The following is a 23,602-nucleotide window of genomic DNA, read 5'->3' as shown; positions in this document are numbered from 1 at the left end:
GTCTGCAGTGCAAAAATGCCATATTTCTTTAAGTCTTTACCTGTTTTTTCACCTACTGATAGTCTGTAAGCAACAAGTTTGTTCAGGATATGTTGGACAAGAGTATTGATGGCATAGAATACTCTGCTCCTTCAAGTTGTATGATGGATTAGCATTTATTGTACAGGGCTATTAACTTTGTTCTTAATACTAACCCTCTGATAATGGTTAGAGGAAGTGGGGGAGGTTACATCTTATATAAATGGGGAACATGCCCCAACTCATTTTTATGGTGGTGAATAATGAAGGAAGTGTCCACTCTTGAAAAGCAGAATGCTTTGTCAAAGTGTATAAATCAGGCACTCATTGCAATTGGGAGCCTGATTTAAATGCTGTTAGTTCAATATTCTCGGAGTAAGGAAAGTTGACAATGAAATGGGAGAAGATTTGTCAACACTCCTTGTGGATCAGGTTTAGCAGAACTGCCCTCACTCACCCCCCCCCCACCCCAAAATCTCTTAACGACTCTTTGGTTAATATCTTACTGATAGCAGCCTCTTTTTCCCCCACTGCCATTATAAATGAATTCACATCCACAACCATCACCATGATCTGCAATCTGTCATATGGTCCAACTATCTGTCCCAATCCCAAACTGCAGCCAATCTACAATCCAATTCTCCACAGCTAAGCATTGATCTGCAGTTTATTTCATGGTCATAAATTCTGGAGCATGGTCTCTGGGAATTTCTGGTTTCCTGTCACTGGTTTTTCTGAAGCAAGAGGCCTTATTGACAGAAAACAGTAAAAATACAAAAATTCAGCATGATTTTATCATTCCCCAGCTTTGTCAGTTTTTTCCCAAACCGTCACCATGTAATTGGGGCCAAAGAGTTCAAATCATGCCACAATAAATTATTGAATTGCATTTGGCATAAATATTTTAACCAGTGTTGGCCACATAATGAGACCAAGTTCTGTTAGCAAAATAGTGACATAACTATGAACTGATTAAACTCATATGAACAAAAGGACATTGTATGGCAGGAGCATACTGAGGCTGTAAATATGAGCACCTAAGTAAGCCCAGTTTTATTTCTATAAACACAATCAAAGGATTGGACAATTTAATAGTTAATTGTAAGTAAAAGCTTTAAATTCTCTTAAGTAATGAGATTGTGCTTAGTGGATAAACTCAGTGGAAAATGGCTACTTGTACAAACAGAAATGGAAACAAGAAAATCTACTCTTTCAGCTTTTATCGTAAGAGCTCTTTTCAGCAATTGATGAAGTAGAACAAAACAACCTTGGTTATCTGAACATCGATTATCTGAATTTCGGATTATCTGAACAAGATCTCAAGGTTCTGGTGCTTGAGTAACTGTGTTATCTGAACATTCATTATCTGAACAAAATACTCCCCGCCTGTGTCGTTCAGATAATCGAGGTTGCCCTGTATTTGGAAGAGGCCTTAAAGCAGTTAACTGAATAGTCTGTTAGCCTGAGAAGTGGTTCTCTTACTGGGGTTTATGGACGTCTCGAGTTCAGATACTTTTCAGTAAGTCGAGAAAATAATTTGGACAGTGAGATTTGGAGACTGAAGAGAATCTGATTGCTCCAGAGTTTTACTATTTTGTGTTGAACATATACAGAATTCACTGAATTGACTTAAAGTGTCAATTGTCAACATGTAGCTAGGTTATTAAATTTGACAGTTTGTGTATCTGAATTTACCTTGTATTTCACTGATATCTGTAAATAAAAATCTATTTGCTTAACAAGCATTAAATACTTTCCACTGTCAAGACTTTGAATATATGAATAATTTTGATGGGGATTCTGAGATTACTAATCTACTTACAATGGATTCTTCAACTGGGAGGGACAGGTTGGAGAGAGCAAAAATTATTAAAGATATACGTAGGTTATATACTTAAGTGCTGGAGCAAGAGGAGCAGCCCACATCCTTCTACCTCCTAACTAAGTGAGGTATCAATTGGATGATAGCTAACATTGGAGGGAGAGGAAATCTAAACATTAGATAAGATCTGATCCAACTCAAAAATAACATTTAAATGTGTGCTTTCTTGCTGACTTTAGATAGAGGCACAACTGAACCAAATTCCTTGTCACTGGCAGCTCAGAGCATGGATGCATTTAAGAGGATAAATTAGGAAAAGGAGTAGAAAGTTCTGCTGACAGGATGATATGAAGAAGGGTGAGAGAAGGCTTATGTAGGATATAGCATGGACATATGCAATTTGGACATAATGGCCTATTCCTGTGCTGCATATTCTATGTAATGGTACACTCATTAATATGCTAACATATCAGTAGAAACATAAGAATGCAATATAGTGCTGCTGAATCCCTGAGCTGTCAGTAAAACAACATTTTGTCCATCATGCCCCGGCTAGGAATTGCATTGGCCTTACCACTGATAAATATTACAAGGTGTTGCTAAAAGATCTATTTGCGGCCATAGAAATGCTGGGCGCAGGATTTGATAGGCATGCAAATTATTTTAATAAGTATGCAAAGTCCAGTACTGCAAAGCTGTACACGGCAGGAAATATGCCAAAGGATGTATTTCTCTAATTTGCATCATCTCTTGAAATGCATGTCTATTTCTAAGAAAATGTTCTGAAAGCTTCTGGACACAGGCAGCTGAAAATGGGGTAAGTGAGTAAACAAAGACAAACAATTTTCTTCCCTACCTGTCCTGATCAGCAAGAAGTGAATAGGAAAGCCTAGTCTGTGGTTGTTAGATCCACCCCTTCGGCAGAACAACTCATAATCTGCATTACCTTTCTCCAGGTTACTGACACAATATATAAGGTTAGAAAATCTAATAAAACAATTACATGTGATTAAGCTTAACATACTTGGTTCTAAGATTTTCATTTTTGTCCCATGTTTCCCAATGTCTCTATCAGTGGAGTTTTATTTGTCATTGATGTATCTGTGGTAGAATAATTAATAGAGCTTGATTGCTGCAAGTAGTCAAAAATTATATTTGCATTAACTCCCAGGATGTTAATTCCGAACTAGGTGGATATTGGTCATTTTCATCTATCATTTCAAATAGCCTTACAAAATTGCAGTCTAAGTGAAAACTGAATTAATGGAATTCTAAATGAAGGGAAGAAATGCGAAGTGGCTTCCTGTCATCAGGGTTCATTGTGCCTAACTTATTAAGTCATTCACTAAAAGGGCCTAACATTACTGTATAATTAATGTATTTTCATATATAAGTTTGACTGATTTCATAAAATCAAACTTTTCAGAAAAGCTCCCGATTTCCTGTATCAAAGGGTCAGTTTTATGGTGAAAGTTTATGATATTTATCAAACCATTTCCAGCTACTGTGTAAATTCTCGTTTTCTGTTGATTCATAAAGTGGTCCTAACATTTCATGTTACCTGCCAAATGGATTTATTTAGTGATAACAAATTCTGGCCATAAGCATATAGCTGCAGTTTCATGCTGACATGGAAATATCTTAAAATTTAAATATCTACAAATCTACTTTCTTCGACCAATTTGTGCCATCAGACGAGCATTTGCTGCTGCCTTTGCTCTCAGGCTTTTAGCTTTTGCAATGTTTAAAAGAATATTAAGAATGTTCGTGGGCACATCTAGGGACAGAGTAAACTTGGTTCGACGATTGTTCCTTGCATTATTCTGGTACATTTTTCTTTTCAATTGTGTTCGGTTGAGATACTTATATCGAGCAAATGGCAATGTCCTTTTCTCTTTTTCTTCAGCAAATGCAGATGCATCAGTTGGTAGGTAGTCAAAACGTCTGTCCTTCAGTGAGGAGTTTTCTGGAGGTTCATCCTTCATCGCTTCGGAAAGCAGCTCGTCGTTGCAAGAATAGTTTTTGTTTATTTTGTATAGTCTGTAGCCAAAGTTGCTTCTTGCAGTGCAACATACAGTTAACAGCAAAACAAGCTTCGTGAAAGACATCATTCTATCCTATTTCAAAACACAAAGGAAGTAATTCAGATCAGTAGCAACTCTGGAACAACAGCTATTTCTCTATGGTAATCTGAAAAATAAACAATTCAGCAAATCTGGTATCATTACATAGTTCCAAAGAAGAATCATATTGGACTTGAAATGTCTGCTGTGTTTCTCTCACTATGAATGCTGCCAGTTTTGCTGGGTTTCTCCAAAACTTTGTTTTTAGTTCACATGTCCAGCATCTGCAGTATTTTGTTTTTGTAAAATATATGAAATATTATATAAATAGATGAATGGCAGCAATTAAACTTTACAAACAATTTATTAGTAGGTTTGGAAACTCCACTTACATGACTGTGAACATTTATGGAACAAATTACTACTTGTTATTGGTGTGTGTATCTAATTTAAAAAACTGTTATCAAAAGAAAGCATTTCATCCTCAGAGGCTCTTCAAAGAGTGGAAGAGCTAAATTGAAAATACAGCAGGAATCTAATCAGGGATGCCAATATTATAGTGCCATCCAGACAAGAGAAAACTACTTTATAGCTACTAAGTTATATAATTACATTTTTGTAGCAGTGTCCAGTGAGATTGCTCCCAGTTGATATTAAGTAACGAAACAAATCTGGCATTAAAAGAGTCTAACAATAACTATGAAACCATTGATTGTTGGAAAATCCCAACTGGTTTACAAGAATAATACCTGGATTTCAGGGGTTATAATGAGAAATTAAATAAAGTAGGTTTGTTTTCTCTTGAATTTAGAAAATCAAGGAGTGATCTGATTAAAATCTTCAAGATACTAACAGGAAAAGACAGGGCAAATAAACTATTTTCATTGGTTGGGGAATCTAGAACAAGAGGGCATGGTCTAAAAATTACGGCCAGACCATTTAAGAAAGATTTTAAAAAGCACTTCGACACCCAAAAGGTGATAGAGGCTTGGAACTTTCTTCCACAAGTGGCAGGTGATGCTAGACCAGTTGTTAATTTTAAATCTGAGATAGATAAACTTTTGTTAAGCAAAGGTTTTAAGAGATATGGGCCAAAGGCAAATATGTGGAGTTGGGCCACAGATCAGCCATGGTCTCATTGAATGTTGAAAAGTTTCAAAGGGCTGTATGGGCTTCTCCTGTTCGTGTGGTTAAAGGAAGGGAAGGAAATTGATGTCCTTACCTGATCTGATCTACATGTAACTGCATGGCCACAGCAATGTGGTTGACCTTCAACTACCATCCAGGAGACAGTGAGGACTGCAGATGCTGGAGATCAGACCATTCCTGATGAAGGGTTTTTGCCCAAAATGTCAATTCTCCTGCTCCTTGGATGCTGCCTGAACTGCTGTGCTTTTCCAGCACCACACTCTCGACACTGTTAACTACCATCTGGCAATTTAAGGATAGGCAATAAATGCAGGTCTAGCCAGCTATGCCCATCTCCTGTAAAAAATGTTTTTAAAAAGGATATTCTAGTCCAGCACTACTTCCTAGATCAGCTGTACTGAGAGAGAGAGAGAGAAAGAGATAAAAAAAACTCCACATGATCAAAATCTGTGAGAATAGGACTAGCAGGACATTTGCATGGGGTGTGAACACTTACCTAGGTACAAGGTTTGTACAAATGCATGTAGCAAAGGATAAAAAGTCAATTCAAAGCACAAATTCAAATTAAAAAGATCTGATGCCATGGCTATATTAAGATTTTTCTATATTCAGAGCATGACTGGAAGCTGAATTTCCTGACTATAGACCTTTTTAAGAATGAATGGGAAAACTAGATAAGAAGTTGTAGCAATATGATAAAAGACACAATTACACAGTAGAAAGATGGATCAACAGTCAAGTTGGTCAGGCAGTGGAAACATATTATATAATGTAGTAATGGAGATGCATAATTATGAAGAACAGAGAAAGATAAATTAAATCAACGAAGTTATAACTGAAGATTTTAAATTTCACACAAACTGTTGTGCTTCTCTCAGGCCAAGTGGCAAAGACAATAAACTACTAGAATGATTCAGAACATGGTTAATGGTTCAGAGGGCTAAACAGCAGATGTTTTCCAAAGTAGATAATAAAATTTAACCCAGAGAAAGATGTAGAAAAAGTAATGAGAAACCTTATACTGAATGCTAAAAGTTTAAAGGTAGTAAAAGTGCCAAAGAGACAAAAGCTTCAAACAGGTAAGTTTAAAGGTGGAGAGGCAAGTGGACTTTGTTGGTGGAACAAGTGTATAGGCCTAAATAAAAACTGAAATTGCTGGGAAAACTCAGCAGGTCTGGCAGCATCTGTGGAGAGAAAACAGAGCCCCAAACAAGTTGAATTTGGAAGAAGGTCACTGGATCCAAAATGTTAACTCTGCTTTCTCTCCACAGACTTAATATTTTGGATCCAGTGACCCTTCCTCCAAACTCAACTTGTTTTGAGTTCTGCTTTCTCTCTACAGTTGCTACCAGACCTGGTGAGCTTTTCCAGTAATTTCTTTTTGTTTCTGATTTCCAGCATTCACTGTTCACTGTCATTTTTGGATAGGATCCCAAGTGTGATCAATCAGGATAGAGAGCAACAAAAACAGATAAATAATGATAGGTCTGTATAAATTATTGTTGAGGCCAGAGTCAGAATATCATATTCAGAGTTGGCTCTTTTGATTGAACAAATATATTAAGGCTATGGAGAGGTTGTACTGTTAATGTTACTGTTAAAATATTATGGGGAGATTATTTATATAAATCATTTATATAAATGACTTGGAGTGAACATAGGAGGTATAATTAGTAAAAGTTTGCAGATGACACCAAAATTGAAGGTGTAGTGGACAGTGAAGAAGATTACTTCAGAGTACAGCGTGATCTTGATCAAATGGGCCAATGGTCTGAGGAATGGCAGGTGGAGTTTAATTTAGCTAAATGTGAGGTGCTGCATTTTGGAAAGGCAAATCAGGGCAGGACTTATTCACTTAATGGTAAAGTCTTGGGGAGTGTTGCTGAACAAAGAGACATTGGAATGCAGATTCATAGTTTCTTGAAAGTGGAGTCTCAGGTAGAAAGGATAGTGAAGAAGGTGTTTAGTATGCTTTCCTTTATTGGTCAGAGCATTGAGTATAGGAGTTGAGATGTCATGTTGGAGCTGTATAGGACATTGGTTAGGCCACGTTTGGAATAGTGTGTGTAATTCTGGTCTCCCTCCTATAGGAAGGATGTTGTGAAACTTGAAAGAGTTCAGAAAAGAGTTACAAGAATGTTGTCAGGGTTGGAGGGTTTCAGCTTTAGGGAGAGGCTGAATAGGCTGAGGCTGTTTTCCCTGGAGGGTCGGAGACTGAGGGGTGACCTTATAGAAGCTTATAAAATCATGAGGGGCATGGATAGTGTAAATAGATGAAGTCTTTTCCTTGGGGTGGGGGAATCTGAAACTAGAGGGCATAAATTTAGGGTGAGAGGGGAAAGATTTAAAAGAGACCTAAGAGGCAACTATTTCACGCAGAGGGTGGTGCATGTATGGAATGAGCTGCCAGAGGAAGTGATGGAAGCTGGTACATTGCAACATTTAAAAGGATCTATCGCCCCATCTTAAACCTATGCTATCTACCTTTGGACTCCCCTACCTTGATAAAACACCTTGAGTATTCATCTTATTCATGCCCGTCATGATTTTATAAACCTCTGTAAGGTCACCCCTCAGCCTTTGACACTTCAGGGAAAATAGCCCCACCCTATTCAGCCTCTCCCTGTAGGTCAAACCCTCCAACCCTGGCAGTAGCCTTGTAAATCTTTGCTTTTCTATAGCAGGGAGACCAGAATTGAATGCTGTATTTGAAAAGTTGCCTAACCAATGTCCTGTACAGCCACTGCATGACTTTTTAACTTCTTTATTCAATGCTCTGATCAATAAAGACAAGCATACCAAATGACTTCTTCACTACCCTGTCTACCTGCAACTTCACCTTCAAGGAACTATGAACCTGCATCCCAATGTCTCTTTGTTTGCCAACACTCCCATGGATACTACCATCAAACGTATAAGGCCTTGCCCTGATTTGCATTACCAAAATGCAACATCTCATATTTATCTAAATTAAATCCATCTGCTACTCCTTGGCTCATCGGCCCATCTGATCAAGTTTCTGGTGTATTTTGAGATAACCTTCTTCATTCTCCACTGCGAGCTAGAATACTTGAGAAACTGACAATATAAAGGGATTATTGTTTCGGGTATCGCATTGTGCGTACTCATGATAAACCAAAACAGCACTTTCCATCTATTGATAGGTATTCTCCAGTTAAGTCAGAACAAAGACACAGTACTCCAGCGGCTGAATCTTACATTTACTTTTGCTAAGTCTGAGTTGTATCAAGTTTAATGAGGGGATGTCTGCTGCACGGCCAAGTGAGTATTCTCGCTGTATCTTCCCCAACTCACTTTATTAACTATATACCCCATCCCTATGACATATGTCACATCCAATTCCTGCTCTATAATACTGCGGGCCATTCCTGGAACAATTTGCCACTCACCAAATATCCAGGAATTCACCGCCTTGCACCCATTTTTAAAAGCCTGTTGTGAACAAGACATTTACTCTCAGTCTGGAGCTACCTTGCACGGTTCCTAACACTTGCACTGGTCATGGCAGACAAGGAAAATTTGGTGCACTGCTTTTCAGGCAGGGTCCTGGAGATCCTGCTGGATGGGGGTTTGGACAGATGCAAGACTTGCTTTTTTCCCAGCAATGGAGGTCACAACACCAAACCATTCCATCCTATTCTGATGTTTACACCTAAGTTAACATAGTTTCATTCATTTTGGGGAATGTCCAGCACTGTAGGAAGAAAGTAAATGATCTTCTCCATTCTGGTAACATAAGTGGCACCATCTTCTTTCTGATACTTCACCTCTGCTGATATAGCACCATCTGCTCTCAAGCTCATGCTCTACCACTCTCATTGTTGCCTGTAATATCTTCACACCCTTGCTACGACCTATCCTAACTACCTACACCAGTAACATTGAATGACTTTGGCACTGCCTAATTGTTCACTCGAAACATCTTTGCCATTTGTACCAAAAGTAACAGCTGTGCCATCTACTTTCATTTCCTTTCACACCTGCCTCTCTCTCATTCCTACAGAAATACAATCCATGGTAAGGCAGAAAGACCGAAGGTAGTTGGTGGATATCCTGACATTCAGTTCCTCACCACTTATATGGAGAACATCCTGACACAGATGACCAAAATGGTTGCTTAAACATGTCCAACCATCTGGATTGGTACTGGAGGCTGCCCTAGATCTACTACACTGGCTACTCCCTTGACTTGATTGAGGCTTGCTAACATCCATGTCAAGCTTCCTGCCTTTGTGTCTACTCTAAACAGCAAGATAAAGCAGAAGTAATATGCGTACTTAATGGGTGTATAAACACATTGGATGTAAGCAACCTTACCTGCTGTGCTTTTCCAGCACCACACTCTCGACTCTAATTTCTAGCATCTGCCGTCCTCACTTTCGCCTAATAAAATTGAATATCTCCCTCTAGCTGTAGCTGTTGTTGACCGTACCATATGAATCTAGCTGTGGCCAAGCTGACTTTTTAAGCTCTCCAGTCCAGAACTTTAATGTGCTTTCTCTAATGCAAACTTAACATCAGGAAAAATATTGAGTAAACTGGCAAAGTGAAATTTCACAGCTTACTGCAGTGAAACAATAATTATTATATTTCCTGGCTGTAATGTTAAAAGAATCACATTATGTAATTATTCATTTTGATCAGTGTGTTATGACAGTAAGGGGTGACAATAAAATTAAATTCTAGTATAATGCGTCCAGTGATGAAATAACTTGCTAGTAATCACAGCATGGACATAAACAAAGAATGGAACTTGGCAAAGTATTGAATTGCTGTCAGTTCCAGTGAAAACATTTCCACAGCATGAATGACCGGTCTCAGGAGGAAACAGGGTAAATACAAGGAAAATGTAGAATAATAAATGTCCATTTAATCTGTTAAGTTGCTGTGTGGGGTGAATGATGAAGTTATAACTCTATTTAAAATACATGCACATCATCATGATTTGTTTATACATTTTTTACAAACAACACAGTAAGCAGGGAGCTGTAAGCCAGTTAGCCTAACATTTGTCATCAGGAAAATGAGTCCATTATTAAGGGAGAAAGAGCAGGACATTTAGAAAAGCTTAACACAATCAAACAGAATCATTAGGCTTTCATGAAAGGGAACTCATATTTGACAAACTTGCTGGAGTTCTATAAAGATATAAGAAACATAGTTGATAAAGGAAACCCAATAGATATACTGTATTTGGATTTCCAAAAGGCATCCACTTAAGTGTCACATTAAAGATTATTGCACGAGATGGGAGCTCACAGTTTTGGAGATAATATAGGGGTAATGTATTAGCACAGCTTGAGGATTGGTTAACATGCAGAAGACAGAGAATTAGGATTAATTAATTTTTTTCAGATTGCAAGTACCTTGTGGAGTGGAGTGCCACAAGGATAGGTTTGATGAGTGGTCAAGCACTTGGCAGATGAAGTTTAATATAGGAAAGTGTGAGGTCATCCACTGTGGTAGGAAGAATCAAAAGGTTGATTATTGTTTAAATGGAAACAGACTCCTAAAGAGTGCAGCACAGATGGATCGGCGTGTTCTTATGCAAAAGGTAAGCATACAGTGCAGCAAGTAATTGAGAAAGCAAATGGAATTTTGGCCTTTATTGCTTGGAGGCAGGAGTTTAAAAATAGGCAAGTCTTGTTACAACTATTCAAGGTGTTGTTGAGGCCTGACCTGGAGTACCTGTACAGTATTTGTCCCATTCTTTAAGAAAGGATATACTGGCATTGGATGCTGTTCAGAAGATTTCTAGTTGGCTGATTTCTGGGATGAAGAGGTTGACTTATCAAAAACAGTTAAACAAGTCAGGCATGTATTGATTAGAGTTTGGAAGAATGAGGGGTGATCTGATTCAAACAAACCCAATTCTGAGGGGCTTAACAGGGTAAATATTGAAGAAATGTTTCCACTAATGGAGGTATCTTGAACTGGGGGATGTAATTACAGAATACGGGGACATTCACTTAAAACCAAATTGTAAAGGCATTTCTTCTCTCAAGAGGTACAAAATGTCTAAAATTCTCAACTGCAGAGAGTTGTGCAAAGTATTTAAAGTTAAAAATCACACAACACCAGGTTATAGTCCAACAGGTTTATTTGGAAGCACTAGCTTTCAGAGCGCCGCTCCTTCATAAGGTGGTTGTGGAGGTTAAGATCATGCTCACAGAATTTATAGCCAGAGGACTACGAGGAGCTGGCATGACAGAGGAGTTGAGAACTGCGACAGATCCAGCATGATTTTAAGGGAATGGCAAAACGGGCTTGACAGATTGAATGCCCTCCTCTTATCTCTTATGTTCTTATGATGAGCTAAAGTGCTGAACATCCATAGTGCTCATCTTCTTTGGCATGTCTCCATCAGATGAGACAAAGGCAATCACATTATACTCTATGCAGGGGTATGGGTCAGAACATTGAGTCTTAATGCACTTCTTCCATTTGGGCCAATGAGGGCCATATTTCCTCAATATGTAGCTCCATGCTTGTTCGGGTCTGGGAGCTTTATTGCATTACAGTGGACACTTCATCCTTGATGCTTTGCTCCAGAAAACTGGAGGTTGCAACAAGGGTATGTGATGGATGATGAGGTAGGGAGAATCTCAGGGAGAATGAGGACATTCATTAGAAAGGATATTATCAATTAGAGGAGGTGACGGCGTCGTGATATTATTGGTGTACTATAAAGCCAAAGATCAAATAATAATCAGGGGACCTTGGGTTCAAATCCTGGCAGATGGTGGAATTTAACTTAATAAAAATCTGGAATTAAGAGTCTAATGATGACCATGAATCCATTTTTGATTGTCAGAAAATCCCATCTACCTCACTAATTCCCTTTAGGGAAGGAAACTGCCCATCCTTATCTGGTCTGGCCTATATGTAACTCCAAACCTATAGCAATGTGGTTAACTTTTAACTGCCCTCCGGGCAATTACACATGAGTAATAAATGCTGGCCTAGCAGGCGGTGCCCTCATCCTGCAAATAAATAAAAACAAAAATCACAATGGTCTGCTGCAACAAATCATGCAGGGATTGTATGCCAACCGCTTTTAATGGAATGGAGTTGCATGAAGTAATGTTTCACTGACATAATGTTACGATGTTGCAGAAGCCAACACTACCTGTTTAATCCCAAATCCATTCAGCAAAACATGAGCTCTTTCTCTCCACACATGTTGCCAGACCTGCTGAGCAATGTTTGTTTTTGTTTCAGCCTTTCAGCATCTGCAATTCTTTGTTTTAAATAAATCCATCATACTATTTTGTTGTATCTTCATTTTTCCAATTGTTTAATAAAAGGTAAAGTTACAAACAGATCAAATCCTTTCCAAAAACTGATGCTCCTTCATTCAGCCATGGTGAGTTTAATGCTGGTCTGGCTGCCTTGAAATCAAAGCTATCCCCCAGACTAGTTTAAAATATTCTGGCTTAGTGGTGCTAGAAGAGCACAGCAGTTCAGGCAGCATCCAAGGAACTTCGAAATCGACGTTTCTGGCAAAAGCCCTTCATCAGGAATAAAGGCAGTGAGCCTGAAGCGTGGAGAGAGGTGAGCACCCAGCCCTGCCGGGTTTTCACCATCCCCCCAGACCTCCCCCTCACTGAGGATGAACGATCAGTCCTCAGCAAAGGACTCACCTTCATCCCCCTCCGTCCATGCATCAATGAATTTAATACACGCCGTGACGTCGAACAATTCTTCCGTCGCCTCCGCCTCCGAGCTTACTTTCACAATCAGGATTCCCGCCCACCTTCCGAGGACCCCTTCGTCCACCTCCAACACACTGCATCCACCTGGACACCCTGCGCTGGCCTATTACCTGCCCTCGACCTCTTCATTTCCAACTGCTGCCAGGACATTAACCGCCTCAACCTGTCTACCCCCCTCCCCCACTCCAACCTCTCACCCTCACAACGCGCAGCCCTCCAATCCCTCTGTTCCAATCCCAACCTCACCATCAAGCCAGCGGATAAAGGGGGCGCAGTGGTAGTCTGGCGCACTGACCTCTACACCGCTGAAGCCAAACGCCAACTCGAGGACACCTCTTCCTACTGCCCCCTCGACCATAACCCCACCCCCCATCACCAAACCATCATCTCCCAGACCATACAGAACCTCATCACCTCAGGAGATCTCCCACCCACAGCTTCCAACCTCATAGTCCGGGAACCCCGCACTGCCCGGTTCTACCTCCTTCCCAAGATCCACAAGCCTGACCACCCTGGCCAACCCATTGTTTCAGCATGCTCCTGCCCCACTGAACTCATCTCTACCTACCTCGACACTGTCCTATCCCCTCTAGTCCAGGAACTCCCCACATATGTTCGAGACACTACCCACGCCCTCCACCTCCTCCAAGACTTCCATTTCCCCGGCCCTCAACGCCTCATCTTCACCATGGATATCCAATCCCTCTACACCTCCATCCGCCATGACCAGGGCCTCCAAGCCCTCCATTTTTCCTCTCCAGACTGTCCCCAACAGTACCCTTCCACCGACACTCTCATTCGTTTGGCTGAACTGGTCCTCACCCTTAACAATTTCTCCTTTGAATCCTCCCACTTCCTCCAGACCAAAGGGGTAGCCATGGGCACAAGTATGAGCCCCAGCTATGCCTGTCTCTTTGTTGGCTACATAGAGCAGTTGATCTTCCGTAATTACACCGGCACCATTCCCCACCTCTTCCTCCGCTACATTGATGACTGCATTGGCGCCTCCTCGTGCTCCCGCGAGGAGGTTGAGCAATTCATCAACTTCACCAACACATTCCACCCTGACCTTAAATTTACCTGGACCATCTCTGACACCTCCCTCCCCTTCCTGGACCTCTCCATCTCCATTAATGACGACCGACTTGACACTGACATTTTTTATAAACCCACCAACTCCCACAGCTACCTGGATTACACCTCTTCCCACCCTACCTCTTGCAAAAATGCCATCCCGTATTCCCTATTCCTCCGTCTCCGCCTCCGCCGGATCTGCTCCCAGGAGGACCAGTTCTACCACAGAACACACCAGATGGCCTCCTTCTTTAGAGACCGCAATTTCACTTCCCACGTGGTTAAAGATGCCCTCCAACGCATCTCCTCCACATCCCGCACCTTCGCCCTCAGACCCCACCCCTCCAACCATAACAAGGACAGAACGCCCCTGGTGCTCACCTTCCACCCTACCAACCTTCGCATAAACCAAATCATCCGCTGACATTTCCGCCACCTCCAAACAGACCCCACCTCCAGAAATTTATTTCCCTCCCCACCCCTTTCCGCCTTCCGCAAAGACCGTTCCCTCTGTGACTACCTGGTCATGTCCACGCCCCCCTACAACCCACCCTCCCATCCTGGCACTTTCCCCTGCCACCGCAGGAACTGTAAAACCTGCGCCCACACCTCCTCCCTCACCTCTATCCAAGGCCCTAAAGGAGCCTTCCACATCTATCAAAGTTTTACTTGCACATCCACTAATATCATTTATTGTATCCGTTGCTCCCGATGCGGTCTCCTCTACATTGGGGAGACTGGGCGCCTCCTAGCAGAGCGCTTTAGGGAACATCTCCGGGACACCCGCACCAATCAACCACACCACTCCGTGGCCCAACATTTCAACTCCCCCTCCCACTCTGCCGAGGACATGGAGGTCCTGGGCCTCCTTCACTGCTGCTCCCTCACCACCAGACGCCTGGAGGAAGAACGCCTTATCTTCCGCCTTGGAACACTTCAACCCCAGTGCATCAATGTGGACTTCAACAGTTTCCTCATTTCCCCTTCCCCCACCTCACCCTAATTCCAAACTTCCAGCTCACCACTGTCCCCATGACTTGTCCGGACTTGTCCTACCTGCCTATCTCCTTTTCCACCTATCCACTCCACCCTCTCCTCCCTGACCTATCACCTTCATCTCCTCCCCCACTCACCCATTGTACTCTATGCTACTTTCTCCCCACCCCCACCCTCCTCTAGCTTATCTCTCCATGCTTCAGGCTCACTGCCTTTATTCCTGATGAAGGGCTTTTGCCCGAAACGTCAATTTCGAAGCTCCTTGGATGCTACCTGAACTGCTGTGCTCTTCCAGCACCACTAATCCAGAATCTGGTTTCCAGCATCTGCAGTCATTGTTTTTACCTAGTTTAAAATATTGTTTGCAGCCAAGAATGGCTAGCCTATCTAGCTTCATTCTTAGAGCTACAAATACAATGACAATTGATCGCACAGCTGATGAAAAGTGAACATATATTTACAAACTTATTATTCAATTTGCAACGAAGTTTCACCTGTGCCATTTCTGAGCTCTCAGAAAGTTTTAGTGTTTCTATTCCTCTCTTGACATCTAGGTGCAGTCCTGGGACCTGGAGTTGAGGAAGCCTGCCTGAATAGAGCCTGTTGGCCTTGGAGTTTTGGGTGGGTGACATGGGGCCTTTGAAGTTAGAGGTTGCAGACATGCTGGTCAGATTCAGGCTCACCCTCCTCAGCTTGAACTTCCAATACTGAGGATCGCAGATAGAGTGGAGGTGGAGGGGTCCAGAACTGCTGGAGTGTCTTGAGAGGAGATTTCTTGAGGGCATGGTATGTGGTTCTTTCTCTAGCTATATGCCTACTGGCACCACCCTGTCTTCTTGAGAGGTCGGGTCATCTAGAGTGAAGGGGGTCGAAAGCAGGTTAGGCAGCATCTGAGGAGCGGGAGAATTGATGTTTCGGGCAAAAGCCCTTCATCGGCCCTTCACCTGAAGTGATGTCAAGGCCCCTTGCCCTCTGTCACTTTGCCATTGGTGCTAAGCATTTGGAGTGCAGCCCTGTGCATATATCTGTCAAGACACTGATTGTGTAGCACCAACTCTGCATAGCAGCAACCTGTCCATGGAGCCAGCCAACCAGCCAGCTGTACACATACTGGACCTAGCATGATACAGGTGGTGTTGATGGTTTCTTCCTACCTTTGATCTGGTTTACTGAATGTATCTGATGAGTGTGCTTGCTGTTGCTGTGTCTGTTTATGCATTTTAATAAAGTTATTAATGCTGACACCATGTCATATTCTTCTTCTTTAGCCAGTTGCTGAGATGTGTTAATGATGTGCTCACCAGAATGTGCTCCTGACTGTAATTTAACTAAAGTAACCACTGAGCTGTCAGTATCTGAGCTGGTGGAATGTAAACTGGCAGCTTTACCAGAGCACTCTCTGAGAGACCTGCGAATTCTTCCTCAGAGGTGGGGGAAGAGGTTTTCGTTGAAGGGGTTGCTATCTTCACTGCTTCCTCACAGCTCCAGGAATTGCAGTTTGATTCTACCCTTGGGCGACTGGCTGTGTGGAGTTTGCACAATCTCTTCGTGACTGTGTGGGTTTCCTTCAGGTGCCCTGGTTTCTCACACTCTAAAAATGTGCAGGTTAGGTGAATAGACCATGCTAAATTGCCCATAATGTCCAGGGATGTGCAGATTGATGGATTAGCCATTGAAAATGCAGGGTTACTGGGATAGGGTAGGGGATTGGGTATGGGTGGGATGCTGTTCAGAGTTGCTGTGGACTCAATGGGCTGAATGGTCTGCTTCCACATTGTAGGGATTCTATGATTCTAGAAGGGTAGAGGTTTGGGTATGTTAAGAATACATCACAATGGTAGTCATAGGAGAGCAGGACAACATTTCACGATGAATCTTATTTGATTGCTGGAACATGAAGATGTTGGCATCTCCTCACAAGCGGTCTTTATCCTGTCCCATAAGCTCAAGGATTGTATCCTTACATGGGCCAAGGAGATGAACATTGGGGAACCCACCACCTGTTTTGGCTTTCTCTGCCATATGGTGGGCCATTCTGTCCTTAAACGAGACAGAGAGATTAAGTGAGATGAAGGTGGTTGGCTCAGTTGTTAACATTGGTGCAGTTGGGGGGACTGGTGGTGAGGTGTGCTGAGTGTGTGAGTAGGAAACATAGGTGGCAGGAAGATTTGGAGGAATGCAATGGCTAAGAACCATTGAGAGAAGATGCTGCATGAAAATGGGGATGATGAGCTTTGCTGCAAGTTTTGTGCAATTAGAGTGAATGTGAATCTGAAAGAGAAAACGTGGTGTATACTCTTTCAGAGCACAGTGGTCCTTATATGCAGCATTGTTAGATGTTCTTCTGGATTCTGAACACCACACAGCTTCTAACCAGGTTGGTAGGGTAGGGTACCATGGTCTTCTTTAGAAGTTCTGAGGAAACAGGATACACCTTCTTTTCACCGTCTATCCACCAAGTCTCTAGGTCTCAGTCAGCAAAGCAGGTGCCATCTTGCCTTTATTGGCCAACTCCAAGGCAGCTTTTCTCACACTGGAACTGTGAAAGACAATCCCTTGTTTGTAGTATTTGACGATGTATAGATAGGCTTTGAACATGTTGCTGGTGGTGGGAAATTAAGAAACTCACAGCAGTGGAGAACACTTTTGCTGCTGGTGAATACAAAATACTGGCCCTGTTGAAGCCTGATGCATACTCAAGGAGGCGCACAATGGAGATTTCTGAAAGATAACTTGTTAAAGTTTAGGGAGAGAAGCTCTTAATGAAACATCACAAAATTGATCCACCCTATTTATCTGGGAGATTCAGCCCTAAGTATAAAGCAACATTGAGCAGTGAATGTCTTCACATGACTTCTGAATTTTTTGATTCATCTTTTTCTAATGTTGTCTTCAAGGACTATGCACGTTTCCTTGATGACAAACTTTGGCTACTGGTAAGTCCAATTACTCTAGAATAGCTTCAAAATTTCTTTTGCTCCTTATAGGGTTGCATTTTGCCTCTAATTGCCATTTCCCAAGAGGTACCATGATTAATATTGAGAACTACAGCACAAACTTGGTCCTGCCCACTTCAATCCATGTGTCAACCATCAGTTACCTCAGGAAATATGTCACAGTACTTTATCTTGATAATAGTGTCTTCTGATCCATTCTGGCATCCAGATCTCCATTGTCTATCTCATGCTAGCAAAACCTTCTACTCCTTCTCTCAATTTTAATAGCTACGTTTTCTAAAATGACAATTCATCAGTGAAGCTGCTAATTATTTTGGACACATATATAAACTCAACAACCATTACATGAGGCATATCAATGTTCCTACATAACTTAGTGTTACTTGAAAATATGTTAAAGAAATGGTGATTTTCTAAAATCTTTTCCAAGTGATCTTCTTCCATAAGTGACTGTACTTCAAAGTACCTAATTAGCTGTAAAGCAGTTTGAGATGTCCAGTTGTTATAAAAAGTACAATATAAACACATCTTTCTTTATTTCAGTAACTCCATCCCTTGTGCATAAAATCTTACTTACATAGAAAACCCTGTCTTGTCATAGGTATTTGCACTGCCTCTGTGAATGTTTTTTCTACGTTGTCTGGTGACCCCCTGCATGGTGTTGCCAAGATAGGCGAAGGACTCTCTAACTTATTCACCATTATTTTTCTCTCAATATCATGGTCGCTATTCTTGTCAATCAAGACAGCTAGCAGTCCATCCTACTGCACATCATCATTCCTTCATTTTATTTGAGGTATTTGTTGTCACAGGTATCTTGTTACAAAATACAGTGAAAAGTGTTGTATAGTATTGTCTCTCTCCAGTGCCATCTTAAAACACAGAAAAATAGACCAAAACATAGAATATAAAGGCAGAAGAATGAATAAATAAAGAAAGTGTCCAACTTTACAGTCCTTGTTAAGTGCTCCATCATGGGCCATGGGTCTGCCGCCCAGGCACGAGTCCCCATCATCATGCCACCACTGGAATAGAAGTGCCACTCTTCGGCATCATCTCGCCTCCACTGACTCTCACCACTCTGAGTCCTCACTGAAACTGAGGCTGCTGGGCACCGAACTTGCCCAAACTTGACTCTGCCACTGCCAGGAGTCCGCTTTGGGCCCACCTCACCAATACAGCCACTGCTGATGCTGCCAGGTCTCTGCTACTGCCTCCATGAATCTGTGTTGGATGCAGATGCCACCAGGAACCCAAACTCGCCTCCACAGCAGTAGCAGCTATGATTCAGCACTGCTGGGCCTACTCGATTCCTGCTGCTAGGCCCATTTGCCGCCGTGACCGAGCTCCTCACCAACAGGTAAGGAAAGTAAAATAGAAGAGAAAAAAAAATAAAAAAATAAAGTTTGTTCCCAATCCAGCTTCTCCTGGTCATTTTGCAGAGTCCTTCCCCCAGTGATATTCCTTCTGACTCTGTAGATTTTATCTTTCAAAGTAGATGAAGTTGGGATTTGAATTGCTTATGCTAGGCTGCTCAAGACCTTGTCATTTTCAAGCTGAGCAACAGCTATGAGTGTAAGAAAGGACATTCACATGGAGATGAATTCCCACATGTAGGGCAAAATTCTCCCATTCTTGAACATGTGAGCCAATGGTAAGACAGTTATGAGAATGGAAAAATGAGACAAAGAAAAAAAGGTGTGGTTTCCACAGAAGGTTTCAACAGCTAGGTAGTTCAACGCTTGCTAGTGAGTGGCAAGAAGACTATCTGCCTGCATTAATGTTTCATTATTATCAAATTTTGCCCTATTTATATGTTGGTTGCTATTTCCCCAATCATTGGAAATTAGAAGGTACCAATTCCTGGCATGAAAATCAGAATGGTTACTTGGCAGCTAGCTGGCATTTTTTCTGGGCATTCATCTTGGCCAGTGTTTCCAACATCTCAGGGTATGTTACAAATGCAGTGGCAACTTGCACCCTCTGCCCATGAAGTTGGCATCAGCAAAGCATCAGCTTCACCATATCATCATAGCACATCTCCGACTCACTTATAATACAGCTCACCACTTAAATACTGCATTTTGAAGCTCACTGATATTTTACATTGCAATATAGCTGCAAGGTTTCTTTGTGCACAAAGATAGGCACCATTCGTGTGTTGGAACAAGTTACATTTCTGAGCTCTTAGCTTGCTTTCTAAGTGCTCACTTACTTTCATAGAAGTTTTCCTGGAGTTTCATAGAATCCCTACAGTGTAGAAACAAGTCATTTGGCCCAAGTCCACACCCATCCTCTGAGGAGTAACCCACCCAGACCCATTCCCCTAACTAACGCACCTAACCTACACATCCGTGAACACTGGGCAATTTAGTATGGCCAATTCAGCTAACCAGCACATATTTGGATTATGGGAGGAAACCAGAGCATCTGGAGAAAACCCACGCATGGAAAATGTGCAAACTCCACACAGGTAGTCGCTTGAGGCTAGAATCGAACCTGGGTCCTTGGTGATGGGAGGCTGCAGTGCTAACCACTGAGCCACCATGCCACCCTGGAATCATAGCTCTGACAAATGATGGACCTTTGTACTTACTTGAATGGTAACAGCATCCCTGCCTTGTCTTGCCTTTTAACATAGATAGAAAGCCATGAATCTTGTCATTTTTGTCAGCAATGAATATTCAGATGTTGTTGTACGGTACTATACTATATCAATATTTCACTTACACCATGTGCTAGCACAATTTATGTGGCAGACACAGTAAATGTAGGCTTCAACCAAATGCCTATGTCTCAAAGTTAATGTGAGTAGACCTTAGTCTAGAGAAGGAGGATTATGCTCAATCAAGGGATGCCACCCCAGTCAGTCAAGGGTTTTGTCTGATCAAAATCCAGGGTTTTAGACATGGTCAATTGGCTGCTTTGAGCAATCAAGAGTCTGGCGATCTGTCTCCATGTAGCCCAGGAGTGGTCCATGGTCAGTTCTGCTGGTCGAGTCCGACCAGTTCAGAGATTAGCAGTAGACCAGACAGGGAGTTGCCCAGAGATCAGTCAGTGATCTGTTCCATCATCTATCAGGGCTTTCATTCCAAATCAGTCTGAGGGTAGGTCACAGATTTGGTGGCACACTGATCTCCAATGGGGAAGGAGTTGTCTTGGGAGTCTTCAACATTGACTTTAGAATCCATGAAGTCTCATGGCATCAGGTCAAATGGGGCAAGGAAAAGTCTTGCTGATTACCATATTGTCCACATCCTGATCCCCACCCCGAATCTCATCTAATAAATCAGTACTCCTCCATGTTGAGCATTGCAGGGGCACCGAGCGTACTCTATATAAGGGTCTTCAATGCTCATCACATAGTGTGGTACGGCAGCACCACTACTGATCAAATTCGTTGTTCTCAAGAATAAAGCTGCTTATCAGGTGGTGAGGGAATGGACAAAAGACAAAAATATACCTCTGATTTCAATCTCACTACCATGCCTACCACAGAAACAATGGTCTATGACAGTACCAGAAGGTGTGATAATTGAAAGATCGTCATGGAGATGAAGTCCCAAATCACACTGAGAAGACTCTCTATCATATTGTGTGGCACTACCACTTTGTTAAATGGGATAATTTCGAACAGATCCAGCAAAATAACCTCCCTGAATTTATTTCTGGGAATATCCTCCCTCAGCACAGTTGTAATGCTATCCCTTATCAAAAATACCACTCATTCATGAGGTATTTTGGGCCAATATCAGCAACAGAATTGTGCAATCTGCAACCTCAGAGCCCAGCATATCGCTCACTTTATTATGTTATGCTACACTTGGAAAGTGCACTGACTCTCAAGTCCCATTGTTCCTGGGATCATGACAAAAGTTAATGATTTAATCAAAGTATGCAAAGGTCCCGATTTACCTATCTTTTGGAATCAAGTAACAAGAAACACTAACCAGGTTCTTGGACTTAACATGAACAAATTACAATAAGTAAACTCTAATCATAAGTCATAGAGTCATAGAGATGTACAGCATGGAAACAGACCCTTTGGTCCAGCCTGTCCATGCCGACCAGATATCCCAACCCAATCTAGTCCCATCTGCCAAAACCTGGCCCATATCCCTCCAAACCCTTCCTATTCACATACCCATCCAAATGCCTCTTAAATGTTGCAATTATACCAGTCTCCACTACTTCCTCTGGCAGCTCATTCCATACCTATACCACCCTCTGTGTGAAAATGTTGGCCCTTAGGTCTCTTTTATATCTTTCCCCTCTCACCCTAAACCTATACTCTCTAGTTCTGGATTCCTCAACACCAAGGAAAATACTTTGCCTGTTTACCCTATCCATGCCCCTCATAATTTTGTAAACCTCTATAACGTCATCCCTCAGCCTCTGCGTTCCAGGGAAAACAGCCCCATCCTGTTCAGCCTGTCCCTTTAGCTCAAATCCTCCAATCCTGCCAACATCCTTGTAAATCTTTTCTGAACCCTTTCAAGTTTCACAACTGTGGCCAGCAGAGAAAAAGCAGAATGGTGTGTTGGTTCCCTGGTGCCAGGATCAAGGATGTCTCAGAGGGAGTGTAGGATGTTCTCAAGGGGGAGAGGGGCCAGCAGAAGGTCACTGTTCACATTGGAACCAATGACATTGGAAAGGAAAAGGTTGAGACTCTGAAGGGAGATTACAGAGAGTTAGGCAGAAATTTAAAAAGGAGGTCCTCAAGGGTAGTAATACCTGGATTACTCCCAGTGCTATGAGCTAGTGAGGGCAGGAATAGGAGGATAGAGCAGATGAATGCATGGCTGAGGAGCTGGTGTATGGGAGAAGGATTCACATTTTAGGATCATTGGAATCTCTTTTGGGGTAGAAGTGACCTGTACAAGAAGGACGGATTGCACCTAAATTGGAAGGAGACTAATATACTGGCAGGGAAATTTGCTAGAACTGCTTGGGAGGATTTAAATTAGTAAGGTGGGGGGGTTGGACTCAGGGAGATAGTGAGGAAAGAGCTCGATCTGAGATGGGTACAGCTGAGAACAGGAGTGAGTCAAACAGTCAGGGCAGGTGGGGACAAGGTAGGACTAATAAATTAAACTGCATTTATTTCAATGCAAGGGGCCTAACCGGGAAGGCAGATGAACTCAGGGAATGGTTAGGAACATGGGACTGGGATATCATAGCAATTACGGAAACGTGGCTCAGGGATGGGCAGGACTGGCAGCTTAATGTTCCAAGATACAAATGCTACAGGAAGGATAGAAAGGGAGGCAAGAGAGGAGGGGGAGTGGTATTTTTGATAAGGGATAGCATTACAACTGTGCTGAGGGAGGATATTCCCAGAAATAAATTCAGGGAGGTTATTTGGGTGGAACTGAGAAATAAGAAAGGGATGATCACCTTATTGGGATTGTATTATAGACCCCCCAATAGTCAGAGGGAAATTGAGAAACAAACTTGTAAGGAGATCTCAGCTATCTGTAAGAATAATGGGGTAGTTATGGTAGGGGATTTTTAACTTTCCAAACATAGACTGGGACTGCCATAGTATTAAAGGTTTAGATGGAGAGGAATTTCTGATTCAGTATGTGGTTGTACCTACGAGAGAAGGTGCAAAACTTGACCTACTCTTGGGAAATAAGGCAGGGCAGGTTACTGAGGTGTCAGTGGGGGAGCACTTTGGGGCCAGCAACCATAATTCTATTCATTTTAAAATAGTGATGGAAAAGGATAGACCAGATCTAAAAGTTGAAGTTCTAAATTGGAGAAAGGCCAATTTTGACGGTATTA

General features: G+C 42.1%; 1 protein-coding gene across 2 annotated transcripts in view; it reads right to left on the bottom strand.

Annotated features, from left to right (window-relative positions):
- Positions 1-544: 544 nt before the first annotated feature.
- Positions 545-23,602, bottom strand: part of ucn3l (urocortin 3, like) — a 36,995-nt gene continuing 13,937 nt past the window's right edge. For both annotated transcript variants that reach the window (XM_087999763.1, XM_043714029.2), the window contains one exon: positions 545-3,957. In XM_087999763.1, the coding sequence (XP_087855889.1) occupies positions 3,505-3,951 (447 nt within the window). In that variant the 5' untranslated portion in view covers positions 3,952-3,957 and the 3' untranslated portion in view covers positions 545-3,504. The remainder of the gene's footprint in view (positions 3,958-23,602) is intronic.

The sequence above is a fragment of the Chiloscyllium plagiosum genome, unplaced genomic scaffold, assembly GCF_037043375.1.
Source record: "Chiloscyllium plagiosum isolate Xiang-an unplaced genomic scaffold, Cpla_swu_hap1 HiC_scaffold_23, whole genome shotgun sequence".
Lineage (NCBI taxonomy): Eukaryota > Metazoa > Chordata > Chondrichthyes > Orectolobiformes > Hemiscylliidae > Chiloscyllium > Chiloscyllium plagiosum.
Note: the sequence above shows the minus strand (reverse complement) of the source record. Positions and strands in the feature narration are given on the sequence as shown.